General features: G+C 38.7%; 1 protein-coding gene across 1 annotated transcript in view; it reads left to right on the top strand.

Moving 5' to 3' along the window:
* The window catches only part of LOC114552326 (NACHT, LRR and PYD domains-containing protein 5-like), a 484,575-nt gene that overhangs the window by 445,144 nt on the left and 20,571 nt on the right, over window positions 1–18,860 (top strand). The window contains exon 13 of the mRNA XM_028573016.1: window positions 17,458–17,604. Coding sequence (XP_028428817.1) covers window positions 17,458–17,604 — 147 coding nt within the window. The remainder of the gene's footprint in view (window positions 1–17,457; window positions 17,605–18,860) is intronic.

Below are 18,860 nucleotides of genomic sequence, written 5' to 3' on the forward strand. Positions count from 1 at the left end.
GAGCCGTCACTTCCTGCCACAGCGAGACGTTAGCGTTGGTTCATCACTGTTTACGTGCACTTCAGATTTTTACAAAACCTCGGAAACGTCACGTAGAGAGAAACCGAATCTGTTGAGTCTTTAAAGGAGACCTATTGTGCTTTTTATGTTTTCTGTCAGATCTATAATGTCGGATTTTCAAGTTAAAAGCCCAGTTCAGACCAAGGATTTGGAGCGAGCTAAAACAGTTTTGGAACATCGCAGAGTAAAGAACATAAGAGACGTCTCCTGTTTCAACAGCCGATAGAGAAGTCAGCTGGTCGAAAGGATTTTCCAGTTTTTGTCCAATAAAAAGTGCACTGCTCTTAGCCATGCATACATGGCTATAAGATGAACCTGGCCCTCTCATACCCATATCATAAGACAAAAATCACAAAACATTCACTTCTCAGAAAGACAAAATCTATGGACAGCAGTGGCAATTACAATAATCAACATATCAATCCAGAAACTAACAAGGTATGGACAGTGTTACTGCAGACAATAAGCCACACGGGTACCACAAGTACCTAAAACTTATAACTAAAACTAAATTATTTGAAAGTTAATGTGTTGGGAGTATGTTATTTTAAAATATATATGTGATTAGATTAATATTCTTTGTCAACCATACTGACATAATTAATATCTAACAAAGGGTTCAAACAATCCGTTCTAGTTAACCCCTCCCCCATTCAGTGGATCAGTCCAAGTGAGCAGGAAGAGGAAATGCTTTTTTTTTGTTTCAGCCAAAGTAGCATTTGAGATACGGAGCAGAGGATAGATGGTCAAATTAAACCAATACCTGTAGTGGTTACAATCCTGCTGCTAGTTGCCAAAGGAAAATTCTTGGTGAGTTGAGTATGAAGCTTGTTGAATTAATGTAACATCGGGATTAAATATTAGCATTAGCGACCGTTAGCGCTAGCGAGCTAACTGCGCTAGCGAGCTAACTGCGCTAGCGAGCTAACTGCGCTAGCGAGCTAACTGCGCTAGCGAGCTAACTGCGCTAGCGAGCTAACTGCGCTAGCGCGCTGGCGGTGCTAACCATGCTGACGGTGCTAGCAAACACTAACCATGCTAGTGGTTGCTAGAATTTGTCATGTTTGTAGTCTGCTGTAGCATGGTAATGCAACTTTTAAGCAATGATGTTCTATGTGAGTTGGTGTTAAAATGTTTTATTGACAATGCTGTGATTAGACTTATCTCTTGCTAGTTTAGTTAGTTGAATCTAACCTATGTAACAGTTGTGTATGTAATTGCTACAGAGATGCCTTATTCATTTTCAATGAAAAATGAAAACATGACAAGTTGTTAAGGGAGTGACCATTTTATTTTTGACAGATTACAGTCGAATGACACAATGTGTTAATAATTCAAAGATTGAAAAGCATTATCAACAGTGCTGTAGTGGCTCTAAGAAGTATGTTTGAACTATATAGTAATACTCTATTTTTTTTTTTTTTTTTTTTTTTTTTTGGCTTTGTGGATACAAGGCCAGGTCTTAAATCATCATCATCACCATCATCGCTCATCATCATCGCATCATCATCTTCGTTTCTTCGCCTTCTTCTTTTTTTTTTTTTTGTCGGCTATCCCTTAAGTCCTTACTTCGTCCTGGGTGTCCTCAGCGGTGGTGGGGATTTTACGAGACGAGACATTGGAGTCTTCAGCCCAGCCTGCTCTGTTATAGAGAATTGTCTGGTCCTGGAGTGGCGAGCCAACCCTATGAGCCTTCAAACGAGGAGATATTGAAATAGAGGGAGAAAAGTGGTAGGACAGTTACATTTCGTTTGCCCCACAACAAGTTTGAAGAAAACAGACATTGTTACGTTACACTTTAATGCTCAAAGAATACAACACCGCAATGGATGGATTTTCCCAGTAACTCACTGAACTGAACTTGTGGGGATTTTCCTTATTAATACTATAGTGATTGATTTGTCATTGAGGTTATAGTTCTAGACTGTGTTGAGTTATATCATCACTCTGATGGTTACAGGTAAAAGCACAGGTTAATGTGATTGGTGACCTTGAGGTTTCATGTGGTTCATTTTCATGTTTATATATATGGTAGTTTGTTATTGATATTTGATTTGGGTTATACAAAGAAAAGTGTACCAAAATATTTAGAGAATCCGCTTGTGTGGTTAGAGGCACTATAAAATAGGAGCTTAAACATTAATATAGATGAATAAAAATGAATGAGTGCCTGACTAATAATATGGAGCTAGCATAGCATTAGGCTACATCTTGAATCTATATAGGGATATTGAACCAACTAAGTACTCACTTGACAAGTGGATTCTTAACCAGATTTAATGAAATTTAACAAAAAAAAGAAAAAGTAAAAGGGTGTTTAGGGTGATTCTGTGTATAATGTGATGTTGCACCTGTGATGTTTTGAGAAGAATACTGTTCTAAAAAGAAAATATACACAAGAAAACCGGTTGAATGAGAGAGAATTAAAGTTTATTTCCTTACCTCTTCAAACGTACCTATTGAGTTGTGTCTTTCCTCACTCTTGCTGCCGATACCCATTTCTCCCGAGCAATCTAGATCTTCTGAGATGCTGGTCCACATTGAGTGTTATTCCTCCATCACATATTAGGGAGGCTATTCAGGTATTACTTCTGGTTGTTACAGATGTGTCACCTTTTTCAGCCCTTCTGAGTTTGCAGGTATGATTTTAATATAACATTATTATAGTCATATGATTTTGTCCTAACGTTTTGGGGTTAAGCTGTTCTCCATGGCATTGTTTCCCCCTTACATCAGGGGTCTTCAACGTTTTTTAAGCCAAGGATCTCTTAACTTAAAGTGAGATGTAGCAGGGACCCCCTACTACATATTGTATGAAATTAAGTTGCATATTAAACTGGGCCTACAATAACTGTTAGGGCAACCTAAAGCCTTCTTACATACCCTTTTTTCATAAGCTACTAAAATATTAATTGTTGGCATGATTTTATAAATCATATTTTAATGTTACATACTGTATGTGACACAGTAAATCTAGGATTAACTGTATCTGTGGGCTGATATCTTAGGGACTACCTTACCTATAGGCCAGTAAGCTTATCATCAGTGGGAATTTATGTTTGCTAATAATATGTTGGAATTATGTTAAGGCATTTTAATTTTAAAAGACTCTAGATAATAAAAACACTCAAAAATTTACAATAATTTGGAGGGCCCCTGCAATGACTTTGAGGACCCCTTGTTGAAGATCTCTGCCTTACATTACTTTTACTTTTATACTTTAAGTAGTTTTGAAACCAGTACTTTTACACTTTTACTTAAGTAAAAAGCTTGAGTTGATACTTCAACTTCTACAAAAGTCTTTTCAAACCCTAGTATCTATACTTCTACTTGAGTAATGAATGTGAATACTTTTGACACCTCTGATATTAATACATATATACACACACTAGACAGCTGCTCACACCTGCACAGGTAGATATTATATATATTAATACATATATACACACACTAGACAGCTGCTCACACATGCACAGGTAGATATTATATATATTAATACATATATACACACCAGACAGCTGCTCACACCTGGACATGTAGATATTCTATATATATTTATACATATATACACACCAGACAGCTGCTCACACCTGGACATGTAGATATATATATATTAATACATATATACACACCAGACAGCTGCTCACACCTGGACAGGTAGATATTATATATATTGATACATATACACACACACCAGACAGCTTCTCACTATGGAGGACTAAAAATGACATAAGGAAAAATAAATAAATAAAAGTAGAAATAAATAAATAAATGCAGACATATAGTGAAAATAAATACATTTTGGTAACATAAATGGCTATTTCTGTATTTTTACATGTATTTATTTATTTATGCATTTCTATATGTATTTATTCATGTATTTATATATTTATATATTTATTTATTTATATATTTATATATTTATATTTATATATTTATATATTTATTTATATATTTATATATTTCTACATTTATTTATTTCTGTATTTCCACATTTCTACTTTCATTTATTTCTGTATTTCCACATTTCCACATTTCTTTTTCCCTGCGCCTGTATGCTAATTGAGTGGGGGGTGCCAACATCAGTCTGAACAAGGATTGGTTAGAGCGATGTGATCGAATCTACTACTACTGCCTTGATTTCACTGGTACAAGGAAGCCTAGGTTGAACGCCCCTATACAGCATAGTGTATATTGATGATAAACAACTAGATTTTCAAAACTGGAGGAATATATAACCGCCATAAACGATATTTTGAGATAAAATTGTGATAAAATAACTTCCACATCTATCTATCACTGACCGAAAGTAATGTAACGCGAGGGAGTCTGGTCAAGTTCATGCTCAAATTACAATGGACGTGGATGAAGAAACCGAGCTCTCCAACGTTGGCGAGCATACCTACGGTGGCTGCTGGTTCATCTAGGCTAGTACATTGGTTTTATACAATAAATCTGCTTTAGCAAACATACTTTCAACCTTGTTTTAGTTTAAACATACATGTAGATTGTCTTAATTTAAGCCAGCAACGTTTTGTCTTGTGATATTCTAAAACCTAAGATTTTAACGCTGAGACAGGGACTGTGCAGTCCATCCAAGCCATGGATGTATTAAGAGAAGCAGGTTAGCACTAGCACATAGTCATTTTGTTGGCTAGGTGCTTGTGTGGACATTGTGAGGCTATGGCGTCGGCGGTGGACAGCCTGTGTTGTCGAGAGGTGAATGCCTACCGGGCACTAGTTGAGGGTTTAGTCCCGACCACGGACATTACCTGCCTGACGCTCCATCCCGGCTTTGATGCCTGCTGCCTGAACCCGTTCTCGCTGCAGGTAGCATACCTCAACTTCAGGCAGGAGTATGGTCCTCTCCAAGCCAACAGACCACAGTATGTTTAGATGAGAGTAATTTATAACACTATTATATTATACACTTTTTATACACTATTTTCTACACAAATAACAAACTGTATCAAAATATTGTACATACTGTAACTACTTATATATAGCCATATTCTACTTCTCTTCATACTATTCCTCCTGCACATACAGTACACTTATTCTTACGTTACCGTTTCGACACTACAATGGTACTGTTACCACACTGCACATATCCGTCTGTGGTTCATACTGAATATTCATATTTATTCTGTTTTTCTTATATTATATTCTGTTAATACCCTGCATATATCTACAGTATATTCTTACTATGATACTCCTACTACATTGCACATATCTGTACATGTTCATTACTTACACTTGGTTATACATATTTGATTTTTTTTTCACTTCTGGTTGGACGCAAACTGCATTTTGTTGTCTTTGTACTTGTACTCTGCACAATGACAATAAAGTATAATCTAATCTAATCTAATGTGCATTATTGATGCTGAGGGATTAGCAGATTGTTTAACTCTTATGTGCATACATACCTTTATGGAATAGAATAACTGAAAATGTTACATCAAATAAGTCTATCATTTTTGATCAAATCACCTTATGTATGCAGATGATTTGGTAATCATTTGCCCATATAGTGCTGGGTTACAACAACTGTTGAAGGTTTGCTGTCAGTACGGTGCAGATTTTGATATCAAATATAATGCAAGTAAGAGCAATATCATGATTGTTAGAAGTAAAGAAGACAGGAAATTAGTATTCCCTGATTTCTTTTTATCTGGTACCGCCCTTAAAGTGTGTAATGAGATTAAATATCTTGGCCATCATATTGTAAATGATTTATCGGATAATAAGGATATCAATAGACAGTGCCGTAAGATATATGCTCAGGCTAATGTGCTTGCACGTAAATTTGGCTTGTGTTCTGCTAAGGTTAAGGTAGTCTTATTCAGAGCATTCTGTACACCACTTTATACTGCCCACTTGTGGCGGTCTTACAGCAAAAAGAACATGCAGAGACTGAATGTAGCGTATAACGATGGCATGAGACTGCTTTTAAAACAACCAAGATGGTGTAGTGCTAGTCAAATGTTTGTTAATGTTGGTGTGCCTACCTGTTCGGCATTAATAAGTGTAATATGTGTAGAATGTCTGTCTCTGATAATAGAATTATACAAGCTTTTGCCCACAATGGTTTTAGCTCTGTCAGGTATACATCTAGACTATGGAGACATTGGCGCTCTTGTTTGTATATTTCAAGTGAAAGTTATTGACTTTTTATTAATTTATTTGTATACACTGTATATTTATTGCTATATTGTAATTATTGTTTTTTAACTTGTACTATGGACCTTCCTTTTTGTGTCCTGAATAAAGTCATTATTATTATTATTATTATTATTATTATTTTTGACTATGTTAACAGAATTATCAATATCAACATTGCACCCCTATCATTCTCTAGGCAATTCCGATACACAGCCTACAGGCAGGTGGTCCGATAGACATATGGGTTTCTGGGCAGGAAGATCAGGAAGGAGATACCAGCTTGTGTTGTGGCCGCAATCAGGAGGCAGTTTCCAGAGGAAGGGAGGCAATCAATAAATATATTTTTGTTTTCAAAAAATGAACACAATCACAAAGTGTCTTGTTGTATAAAATGTATTCATAATTTCACTGATAGTAACTAGGAGTGTTGGGCAAGTTACTTCCAAAATGTAGTTCATTATAGATTACGAGTTACTGTCATTTCAGAGTAATTAGTATATTACAATATTACTGTCTCTGAATTGTAATGCTTTACACTACTTTTGCATTACTTTTAGAAGTTTGACTTGGCAGGTCAAACTTTACAAATAGAGTAGGTCTAGACCACACTATAATTTACAGGTAACCAACAATTCTAGTAATTACCCCAAGAGCAAGCATTCAGTGTGACAGTGGCGAGGAAAACCTCCCTCTCAGGAAGAAACCTGGGACAGACCCCGGCTCTTGGCAGGCAGCTCTGACGGTGCCGATTGGGGGTGTGATGAACAGTGGCAATAATAGTCACAATAAAGATAATTGAACTATGACTATAAATAGTAGTTGCAGTAGTTCATGGTGTAGCAGGGCGTTACAGGAAGTAGCAGGGAACTGCACGGCGTAGCAGGACCACGGCAACAGCTGCAGCCATGATTTAGGGGCCACCCAAGTCCAAGGAAAACTGCTAGGTGGAAAAAAATAAAAAATAAAAGGAGTTGCACAACATCTCATAGTCAGTGGTCACAACACATGCACAACCTAATACAGTCCAGTATGAAATGTGTTCTTCCTACCATTAGAAGTAATTTGTAAATATTTATGTGTCATATACAGTACAGGCCAAAAGTTTGGACCCACCTTCTCATTCAATGCGTTTCCTTTTTATTTTCATGACTATTTACATTGTAGATTCTCACTGAAGGCATCAAAACTATGAATGAACATATATGGAATTATGTACTTAACAAAAAAGTGTGAAATAACTGAAAACATGTCTTATATTTTAGATTCTTCAAAGTAGCCACCCTTTGCTTTTTTGATAACGCTGCAAACCCTTGGTGTTCTCTCAATGAGCTTCATGAGGTAGTCACCTTCACAGGTGTGCTTCGTCAGGGTTAATTAGTGGAAGTTTTTCCCTTATTAATAAAAAAGCAAAGGGTGGCTACTTTGATGAATCTAAAATATAAGACATGTTTTCAGTTATCTCACGCTCTCTGCCAAAATCTGAAAAACACGGAGATTCAAAATCACTCACAAAAATAGGATACAAGCTTAGTTACCAACTGGATCAGTAATAATAAAAAAAGAGAAATAAAACGAAAGCAGCTCTGACGTGTCAAAACCTCTAGTGGCAGAATCTAGGAGATTTCAGCATATTGATTAATATATCAATTTGGACTTTGTAAATTACCAGAGAGTAGCCTAATGGGATACAAAATTGTGCGGGAGAACGGTCTGAATTGAAATGCAGGGGAAACTGGAGTTTTGGGCTAGCTAGCTGCCTGCCAACAGCTCATAGCTAGCTTAATAAAATGTGAGGGAAACGGGGATGTTTGGGCTAGCTAGCTGCCAGCCAACAGCTCATAGCTAGCTTAATAAGATGCGGGGGAAACGGGGATGTTTGGGCTAGCTAGCTGACAACAGCTCATAGCTAGCTTAATGCAAACTGCATTTATGTCAAGGCAGACAATTACGAAAACCTGTTCTAAAGCTCAGTCTATCCTTCTCTCTCTGTATACTGAAGCCCTGATGCTAGGAATTTGCAGTCAGCCCATTTTTTATCCAGATGAGGGAATGATTTCAGACACAATTTTAGCTACTCCTGTCATCAAATCATCAGCTACCAAATGTTTGCTAATGCAATAGCCAAGTTAACAGGTATGTTACTAGTTAGATGGTGGATTGCCCAATACATACACGCTCAAATCACTTCTTTATTCTGAAATTATTAGACTAAAACAATACGAAATCAGCCAAATTAAGAGTTAAAAGTAAGACTTACTCTGCTAAGAGCTCTTTTTCGGTGCATGGAATTTCTGCAAGTTGGTCCTCCAGTCTTGCCCGCTCCAGATTCAGGTGAAAGCCTTGATGGTGGTGGACTTGATTCCATCGAGTGCACCGAGGGAACAGCATCGGTAATCAGTCTCACATAAAATCCCATCCAAGACTCCAACAAATCTCCAGGTCTATAACTCTCCGGAGTGAAATGAACGCCACAAACGAAAAACCTTGCTTTTCCTACAAGGAAAATTATGTACACGATTTCCTGACAGACTGGACTTTGTGCAACCAGCACAAGCACAATAATTTACCGTTATGACTTACATAAACATACATAAACTTCCTCTATATCTTGCTCTCTCTCACCACTGTAGAGTGACCCCACAGTCACATTAGCTACAAGAGACAGTCAAAGCGACGGATGGATCGTTTGCTTCTGTCTTGTTAGCGACACGGCCCCCAGCTAACCAATCCTTGTTCAGACTGATGTTGGCACCCCCAACTCAATTAGCATACAGGCGCAGGGAAAAAGAAATGTGGAAATACAGAAAGAAATACATGTAGAAATGTGGAAATATAGAAATAAATAAATGTAGAAATGTGGAAATACAGAAATAAATAAATGTAGAAATAAATAAATATATAAATAAATAAATGAATAAATATATAAATAAATAAATATATAAATACATAAATATATAAATAAATGTAGAAATACAGAAATAAATACATATAGAAATGCATAAATAAATAAATACATGTAAAAATACAGAAATAGCCATTTATGTTACCAAAATGTATTTATTTTCACTATATTTCTGCATTTATTTATTTATTCCTACTTTTATTTATTTATTTATTTTTTCTTATGTCATTTTTAGTCATCCATAGAAACAGGTTTGTTGTGTTGCTTTCAGAAACGTAAGTCTTTCACTTTTTCATTTTCATATTGTGTTGAGTTCAGGGAGCAGAGAGTCTGTCTGTTTTATCTCCACGTTAGTTATCTGCTCAGCCAGCTGCTGGAACTTTACTCTGTGCTATTAGTACTTTTACTGCAGTAGCATGTCTGAATACTTGCTTTAATCTCAGAAGGAAAGCTTGTACTTTTAAATAAATAGTATTTTAAATAAATACTTGTTATTGTCCTCCATTTATCTGACAACGTGTTACTCTGGACATTCACAGTTTACACACAAAGTATGAATCAGCAGTAAAACATGATGTAATGTTCCAGATGAAACTATAAAGGAGTTCACATCAGCTCAGGAAGGGGGGGGGGGGCGATGAGGAAACTAGCATGTCCATTTTCAAAGGGGTCTGTTGACCTCTGACCTCCAGGTATCTGAATGAAAGTGTTTGTCTGGGCCGAGCCTTCTCTTCACAGACACGCCCCTTCTATGATAATCCATCCAGTTATTATCAGGCAGCTGATGTCCTGCAGGCCTGTCTGTTCTCACGCAGCCTTGTTGGCTGAAAACTTGTTCTGCATCTTTTCAGTGTAGCTCCTCTTCTCTCCTCTGATCTCTTTAATCAGAGTGTTTCTGGTTCTCCAGGATTCTTTCTGTCCTCTTCCTCCTCCTCTTGACCAAGCTGCCTGAGTTCAAGGCAAGGCAAGGCAGCTTTATTTGTATAGCACATTTCAGCAACAGGGCAATTCAAAGTGCTTTACATAAAACATTAAAGAGCAGTTAGAAGACAATTAAAAACAATTTAAAAACATTAATAAACAAATTAAAAACATTAAAAGACAAGAATAAAATTGATAGTGCCGTATAGGAATAAAAGTTACAGTGCAGTATAAGAAACTAAAGTTAATAAAATAGATTATTTAAAGAAAATCAACATCAAAAAGATAGGTCTTTAGCTTAGATTTAAAAGAACTGAGAGTTGCAGCGGACCTACAGTTTTCTGGGAGTTTGTTCCAAATATGTGGAGCATAAAAACTGAACGCTGCTTCCCCCTGTTTAGTTCTGACTCTGGGGACAACAAGTAGACCTGTCCCAGACGACCTGAGAGGTCTGGGTGGGTCATAATGTAGTAGCAGATCAGTAATGTATTTTGGCCCTAAACCGTTTAGTGATTTATAAACCAGTAAAAGTATTTTGAAATCAATTCTTTGAGGCACTGGAAGCCAGTGTAGAGACTTCAGTACTGGAGTGATGTGATCCAATTTCTTGGTTTTAGTGAGGACTCGAGCAGCAGCGTTCTGAATCAGCTGCAGCTGTCTGATTGAGTTTTTAGGGAGACCTGTAAAGACACCATTACAGTAGTCAAGTCTACTGAAGATAAAAGCATGGACAAGTTTTTCCAAATCCTGCTGAGACATGAGTCCTTTAACCCTTGAAATATTTTGAAGGTGATAATAGGCTGATTTTTTAATTATGTTAATGTGGCTTTTAAAATTCAGGTCTGAGTCCATGACTACACCAAGATTTCTTGCTTTGTCTGTTGTTTTTAACATTGTCGTTTGAAGCTGAGCGCTGACTTTCAATTGTTCCTCTTTTGCTCCAAAAACAACCACCTCCGTTTTTTCTTCATTTAATTTAAGAAACTTCTGGCACATTCAATCATTAATCTGTTGAATGCACTTATTTAATTGTTGTATTGGGCTATAGTTCCCTGGCAATAAGGTTATGTAAATTTGTGTGTCATCCGCATAACTATGGTAACTTATTTTGTTGTTTTCCATAATCTGAGCCAGTGGAAGCATGTAGATGTTGAACAGAAGAGGCCCCAGAACTGAGCCTTGGGGAACTCCGCACGTCATATTTGTATGCTCAGATGTATAATTACCTATAGACACAAAGTAGTCCCTATTCTTTAAATAGGATTCAAACCACTTTAGTACTGAGCCAGAAAGACCAACCCAGTTTTCCAATCAGTCAAGCAATATGTCATGGTCTACTGTATCAAATGCAGCACTGAGATCAAGTAATACTAAGACTGAAATTTTGCCACTATCTGTGTTTAAGTGGATGTCATTAAAGACTTTAACAAGAGCTGTCTCGGTGCTGTGGTGTGGTCAAAAACCTGACTGGAAGGCTTCAAAACTGTTGTTTAGTGATAAGAAAAAGTTGAGTTGTTGAAAAAACACTTTTTCTATGATTTTACTTAAAAATGGAAGGTTTGATATTGGCCTATAGTTGCTCATTAGTGTCGGCAAGAAACCGGTTAGTTCTGTCTCTCCTGTTAAATGATGAAACACAGTGATGCCCCTTTGGCTCCCAGCCCTCAATGTGCTGTCTGTAATGTGGAGTTCTCTGCTGAGGTTTTCTCTGTTAAAGTCCAGAGAACAGCGAGCAGAGAGTCTGACTCAGCCTCTCAGCAGCTTATGGAGGTTTCAAAGAAGTGGCTCCCCTTGTTATTGTCCTCCATTTATCTGACAGTGTGTTACTCTGCAACTTCACAGTTTACACACAAAGTATGACTCAGCAGTAAAACATGATGTAATGTTCCAGAGAATCAGCTCTCTCACTGCTACTTCTACATCAAGTACATTTAGTAACAGAGCAGGACGTTGGACAGAGTATTACTTCACCGTGTAGTATTAATAGTTTGGAGTACTTCTTCCACTGCGTCACTGAGTCTGTTTAACAATAAAGTTTGTTCATCACATTTTAAACATGTTGGAACTCGACGTGTGGAAAGTCCCTCTGTTGTCATAGTGTTTCTGGTTCTACAGGTTTCTTTCTGTCTCCTCCTCCTCCTCCTCCTTGTCATCCTCTTTCTCCTCCTCCTCTTCCTCCTGCAGTAAGATGTCTGAATACTTGCTTTAAATCCCGGAAGGAAAGCTTGTACTTGTTATTGTCCTCAATTTATCTGACAGCGTGTTACTCTGCACATTCACAGTTTACACACAAAGTATAAATCAGCAGTAAAACATGATGTAATGTTCCAGATGAAACTATAAAGGAGTTCACAGTTCAGGAAGGGAGGGAGGGGGGGGGCGAGGAGGAAACTGGCATGTCCATTTCCAAAGGGGTCTGTTGACCTCTGACCTCCAGGTATCTGAATGAAAATGTTAGATTAGATAATACTCTATTCATCCCACTATGGGGAAATTCAATTTTTACAGCAGCAGTTTTTTCACAATAAAAACAAACCAACAAACAACCAAACAAACAACAGGCAAACAAAAGTATTGTAAATTAAAGTTAATTAAAGTGAGGTGGCCATAGTACGAAAAATATTGTAATGTAAGTAAGTAATTGATGTTAAATTAGATTGAATATGTAATTAAATAACATGGCAAAAGTAATTAACCATAATATCAATGATATTGAAGTGTGACCATAATATAAATAAAATTGTAAATGTAAGTACAGGAAACAGATGATATCTCCTCAGATTGAGACAGGAAACAGCTGACCAATCAGAGTAAAGCTTGGCCTCAGTTCTTTTACTGTTTATTAAGAACACTAACCGACCAATCAGAGTAAAGCTTTGCCTCAGTTCTTTTACTGTTTATTAAGAACACTAACCGACCAATCAGAGTTAAGCTTGGCCTCAGTTCTTTTACTGTTTATTGAGAACACTAACTGACCAATCAGAGTTAAGCTTGGCCTCAGTTCTATTACTGTTTAGTGAGAACACTAACCGACCAATCAGAGTCAAGCTTGGCCTCAGTTCTGCTGCTACTGTCATTTAAACCAGAACTGTTTCTGTCCACTAGGAGCCTTCAAAGCTTTAGGAGTTTAAAAACGAAAACCTGGACCCTAACTTTATGTTTCACACACACAGACACACACACACACACACACACACACACACAGACACATACACACACACAAACACACACAGATAGATACACACACACACACACACACACATGCCAGCACAAATGCTGTAAGGAGATGCGAGGACCCGACCATCGCTGCTTGAACCTTTTAATTGTTCCTTATTTTGGTATTTCTGTCTAAAATAACAAATGACAACATTACCAATAATCAGTAACATTATAATGCATCAGGTAATTGTTTGTTAACAGTTAAAATAACTTTTATATGAAGTTTAATTTCCTGTTTATCACTGCTGGTTGTTATGAAGAGTTACTGCTCCTCTGATCTCTGTTGTCAAAGTGTTTCTGGTTCTACAGGATTCTCTCTGTCTCCTCCTCCTCCTCCTCCTCCTCCTCTTCCTGATGAAGTGAGTTCAGGGAGCAGAGAGTCTGTCTGTTTTCTCTCCATGTTAGTTATCTGCTCAGCCAGCTGCTGGAACTTCACACTGTGCTATTAGTACCTTTACTGCAGTAACATGTCTGAATACTTGCTTTAATCTCAGAAGGAAAGCTTGTACTTGTTATTGTCCTCCATTTCTCTGACAGCGTGTTACTCTGCACATTCACAGTTTACACACAAAGTATGACTCAGCAGTAAAACATGATGTAATGTTCCAGAGAATCAGCTCTCTCACTGCTACTTCTACATCAAGTATATTTAGTAACAGAGCAGGACGTTGGACAGAATATTACTTCACCGTGTAGTATTAATAGTTTGGAGTACTTCTTCCACTGCGTCACTGAGTCTGTTTAACGATAACGTTTGTTCATCACATTTTAAACATGTTGAAAGTCGACGGGTGGAAAGTCCCTCTGTTGTCATAGTCTTTCTGGTTCTACAGGATTCTTTCTGTCCTCTCCTCCTCCTCCCCCTCCTCCTCCTCCTCCTGATGAAGCTGACACAGGTTGGTTGTTTTCTCTCCACGTTAGTTATCTGCTCAGACAGCTGCTGGAACTTTACCCTGTGCTATTACTACTTGTACTGCAGTAGCATGTCTGAATACTTGTTTTAATCTCAGAAGGAAAGCTTGTACTTGTTATTGTCCTCCATTTATCTGACAGCTTTTTACTCTCCACATTCACAGTTTACACACAAAGTATGACTCAGCAGTAAAACATGATGTAATGTTCCAGAGAATCAGCTCTCTCACTGCTACTTCTACATCAAGTACATTTAGTAACAGAGCAGGACGTTGGACAGAGTATTACTTCACCGTCTAGTATTAATAGTTTGGAGTACTTCTTCCACTGCGTCACTGAGTCTGTTTAACGATAAAGTTTGTTCATCACATTTTAAACATGTTGGAACTTGACGTGTGGAAAGTTCCTCGTGTTGCATTCAGGGGACAAAGGAAGAACATCAACAGCCACAGTTACACAGAGAGAAGAAACAAAGCTCTTATTGTGAAAATCTGCTTCCTGACAGGTGGAGCTGTGACTCATCAGGAAACAACTCACCTGAGATCTTCTCTGTCGACATTTTGGACTGTTTGAGGAAACTGTAAGTTGCTGTTTGGTACTTTAACACCACGTTAGTCTTTGGTCTCTTCAGGGTTATTTTCTGGCTCTGTAATGTTAAATATAATGTATATATTATATTTAATATACTTCACTTTTTATTTCCTGAGAAAGTGTTAAGGACTCTTGAGTTGAAGATTAATCTCCATGTTGTAACATGAACTACTACAGAGGAGGTTTTAAATACTTTGCCAGGTGTTTCTATGTCTGTCTGTCCCAACCGTGAGGCTGCAGTCAGAAACCTTTACAGTTGTGTAGTTGAGATCTAAATGAAGGCTGAGTTTGAAAACACAGAAAACACACCGCCATCTCCACCAGCGTAAAGTCAGACACAACAGGACTCTACTGTTTCCTCTGGGACCTTTCAGAATAAAATGTAGAGACCTAAATGCCTCTGTTACTGTTGTAGTGATGTGTGGAGGAGAATGCACAGGACAGAAAGGAGAGACTGATTGTCATACTGGAGTCTTGTCTCCATCAGAGGACAGAAAGATGACATTAGTCCTGGAGTCTTGTCTCTGTTAGAGGACAGAAGGATGACATTAGTCCTGGAGTCTTGTCTCCATTAGAGGACAGAAAGATGACATTAGTCCTGGAGTCTTGTCTCCATTAGAGGACAGAAAGATGACATTAGTCCTGGAGTCTTGTCTCCATTAGAGGAGAGAAAGGTGACATTAGTCCTGGAGTCTTGTCTCCGTTAGAGGACAGAAGGATGACATTAGTCCTGGAGTCTTGTCTCCATTAGAGGACAGACAGACGACATTAGTCCTGGAGTCTTGTCTCCCTTAGATGATAGAAAGATGACATTAGTCCTGGAGTCTTGTCTCCACTAGAGGGACCATAGTGACTATAGGAGGGTAGGAGGGGTAAGGGAGGGACCATAGGGACTATAGGAGGGGTAAGGGAGTGGCCATAGGGACTATAGGAGGGGTAAGGGAGAGACCATAGGGACTATAGGAGGGGTAAGGGAGGGACCATAGGGACTATAGGAGGGGTAAGGGAGAGACCATAGGGACTATAGGAGGGGTAAGGGAGGGACCATAGGGACTATAGGAGGGGTAACGGAGTGGCCATAGGGACTATAGGAGGGGTAAGGGAGGGACCATAGTGACTATAGGCGGGGTAAGGGAGGGACCATAGGGACTATAGGAGGGGTAAGGGAGAGACCATAGGGACTATAGGAGGGGTAAGGGAGGGACCATAGGGACTATAGGAGGGCTAAGGGAGGGACCATAGGGACTATAGTAGGGCTAAGGGAGGGACTATAGGGACTATAGGAGGGGTAAGGGAGGGACTATAGGAGGGGTAAGGGAGGGACTATAGGAGGGGTAAGGGAGGGACTATAGGAGGGGTAAGGGAAGGACCATAAGTACTATAGGAGGGGTAAGGGAGGGACCATAGGGACTATTTGAGGGGTAAGGGGGGACCATAGGGACTATAGGAGGGGAAAGGGAGGGACCATAGGGACTATAGGAGGGGTAAGGGAGGGACCATAGGGACTATAGGAGGGGTAAGGGAGGGACTATAGGGACTATAGGAGGGGTAAGGGAGGGACCATAGGGACTATAGGAGGGGTAAGGTAGGGACCATAGAGACTATAGGAGGGGTAAGGGAGAGACCATAGGGACTATAGGAGGGGTAAGGGAGGGACCATAGGGACTATAGGAGGGGTAAGGGAGAGACCATAGGGACTATAGGAGGGGTAATGTTTTCCTTAACGTTGAATCAATATTAGCTTTTGTAGCCTACTTTACACAGAACAAACATCAAACCCTAAGTAACATTGTATAGTTGGTGAAATAACGTTCTTCAACCTGATTTTTATCATCTCAAAATCAGCATCACAGCTATGCTAGCACTTTACTTTTGTTAGAATTTCATTTCTTGATAGATAGTTAATCCGTTTTGACCTCTTTCCTCCTGTGTCTCCTTTCATCGCGACTCCTGGCTCCCTCGCGTCGCGCCATTCAGTTTTCCAAACAAAACAGTCTCTTACTGCACTGGCATCATCTTGTGCTGCATTCACTGCAGTCGGACATTAGAGATTCACACTCATACATTGTCAAATTGGCCATAACTTTTACCGTTATTTGTTGCTGCCAACTGGGGTGGCAGCAGGGGTGGTAAGGTTTTGTAAGGAGAGTGTGTGTCTGAAGGCTGAGGCAGGGTGAGTGTTAATTGTTGTGGAAAATCTCTTTGGTGTTCAGTGATGAAGCTGGAAAATAACTTTGTCTGACATGCTGGAGTTCTCTAAGTTATTTTCTTTATTCTTTTGCAAAAGAAGGAGACAGTTTAACAGACCGGCAAGCAATCTGAGAAAGTGTGTCAGTGAACAAAGAAACTTCAGGGTTTTTATAGCTGAGCATGAGATGGGAGGGACTGTTTTCCTGCTGACACTGCTTCTTTTACATTACATAATCCAACATTTATTATGTTACTGTTAGCTTTCAGCTCTGACTTCATGTAGGGCCTTATGGAATCTGTCTTATAGCTTTTTAAATTCTCTATTTCATGATTCCCTCCATGACAACTGACTGAGTGCTGGCTGGTTTTATATCCTACTGTATACTCTGTGTGTGTGTTACTTCCTGATTGTTGCTTCCTGTTTTTGACTCCTGAACAAACTTGATTTCTTTTAAATGTTGTGAGCTCACAGTCAGTGTTCCTGTTTGACCTCTCAGACTGACTTCAGATCAGAAGATGAGTGGTTTGGAGGAAGAGGAGGATGGAGCAGAGTCTGTAGTATCTGGCTGTCTGTCTATGAAGAGTGACCGGTCCATAGGTCATCCTCTGACCTTCAGTAATGAACCTGGACCCTCAGACACAAAGTAAGACCACTGATACTAACTCATTTTATGAATCAGTTGCCAATGCCACGTTGTTGTTGTTACACATTCACACATTTGTTCATCTTCCTCTTTGTATCTGTGACAGCTGTCAGTGACCCAGAAAAACTCTCTAATCTAATCTAAGGGGACTAATACAAACTTTAAATCCTAATTATTGACAGTGTTGGGTACTCGTAGGGTACATATTCAATCATTGGCAAATTATCAAAGATGTTTTATCAATTTTAATAAACTTATGAATATGGTTATTAATAACTTTATCAAATCATCAAACAATCAAAACAGGGCACCACCCTGCAAGTCAGGGACCAATAATCAAACTGTGGAAAAGTCATTTCTGTAGTAATCGTTTAACCCTTTAGGCGCCGGGTTTTATTTGTAAAAATAGTAGATTTTGACACCTAAATTTCAGAAGGCTCTGGCTTGAAAGCGGTTTGAGACAAAGTGTAAATGAGACAAATATTGAGAATGACCTAAAGCTTATCTAGGGAGTACATTTTTCCATCTAATTTGCATATTATGACGTCATATGGCGGCGGCAATTTCCATGACATACCTCATATTTTGAAAGAGTTGAACTTATTTCATCAGATTTACCCCCCCATCCATTTGTTATGTTGTCCACATATCAAAAGTCCTGATCACCCTGTCGGGGTTGTATTCCCTATAACAACCGCCTCGCTCTACATTATCTCTTACATACAGTACAGACACAACAATATTGAGACCCCCCCAACCACAAATCGACAGGAAAACTGTATATGGTAAAACTAACACTTCTAAATTGTGACTACTGTGCCATATAGTAGCACATTGCAGAGGCCTAATGTGTGCCTATCCATCCATGAAGTAAAAATGAAGTAAAATCACATTAAAATTACATGAAGTAAAATCACAACCATGAAGTAAATTGTAAGCCAACAGTCGTAAACTAGAACAATTACTACACCACCACCACAAAACTCATGTAAACAGTAAGCGTTTTTTGTGATTTTCTTTTTTTTTTTTTTTTTTTTTTACCCACTACAACCATATTGGCCTAATGTGTGCCTATCTATCCAGATGACACTGTTTGTAGTTTGTCAGGGTGTGGAACCTCACATTACATGGCACAGCACACCGGCCTACCCCACACTGATTGCACCTTTATTGTGTCTGATGACGACCTTTAGGATGAGTACAATCGGAGAAAACTATACAGTCTGGACGATCGGCAGTATCACGGAGCCAGTGGC

The sequence above is a fragment of the Perca flavescens genome, chromosome 3, assembly GCF_004354835.1.
Source record: "Perca flavescens isolate YP-PL-M2 chromosome 3, PFLA_1.0, whole genome shotgun sequence".
NCBI lineage: Eukaryota > Metazoa > Chordata > Actinopteri > Perciformes > Percidae > Perca > Perca flavescens.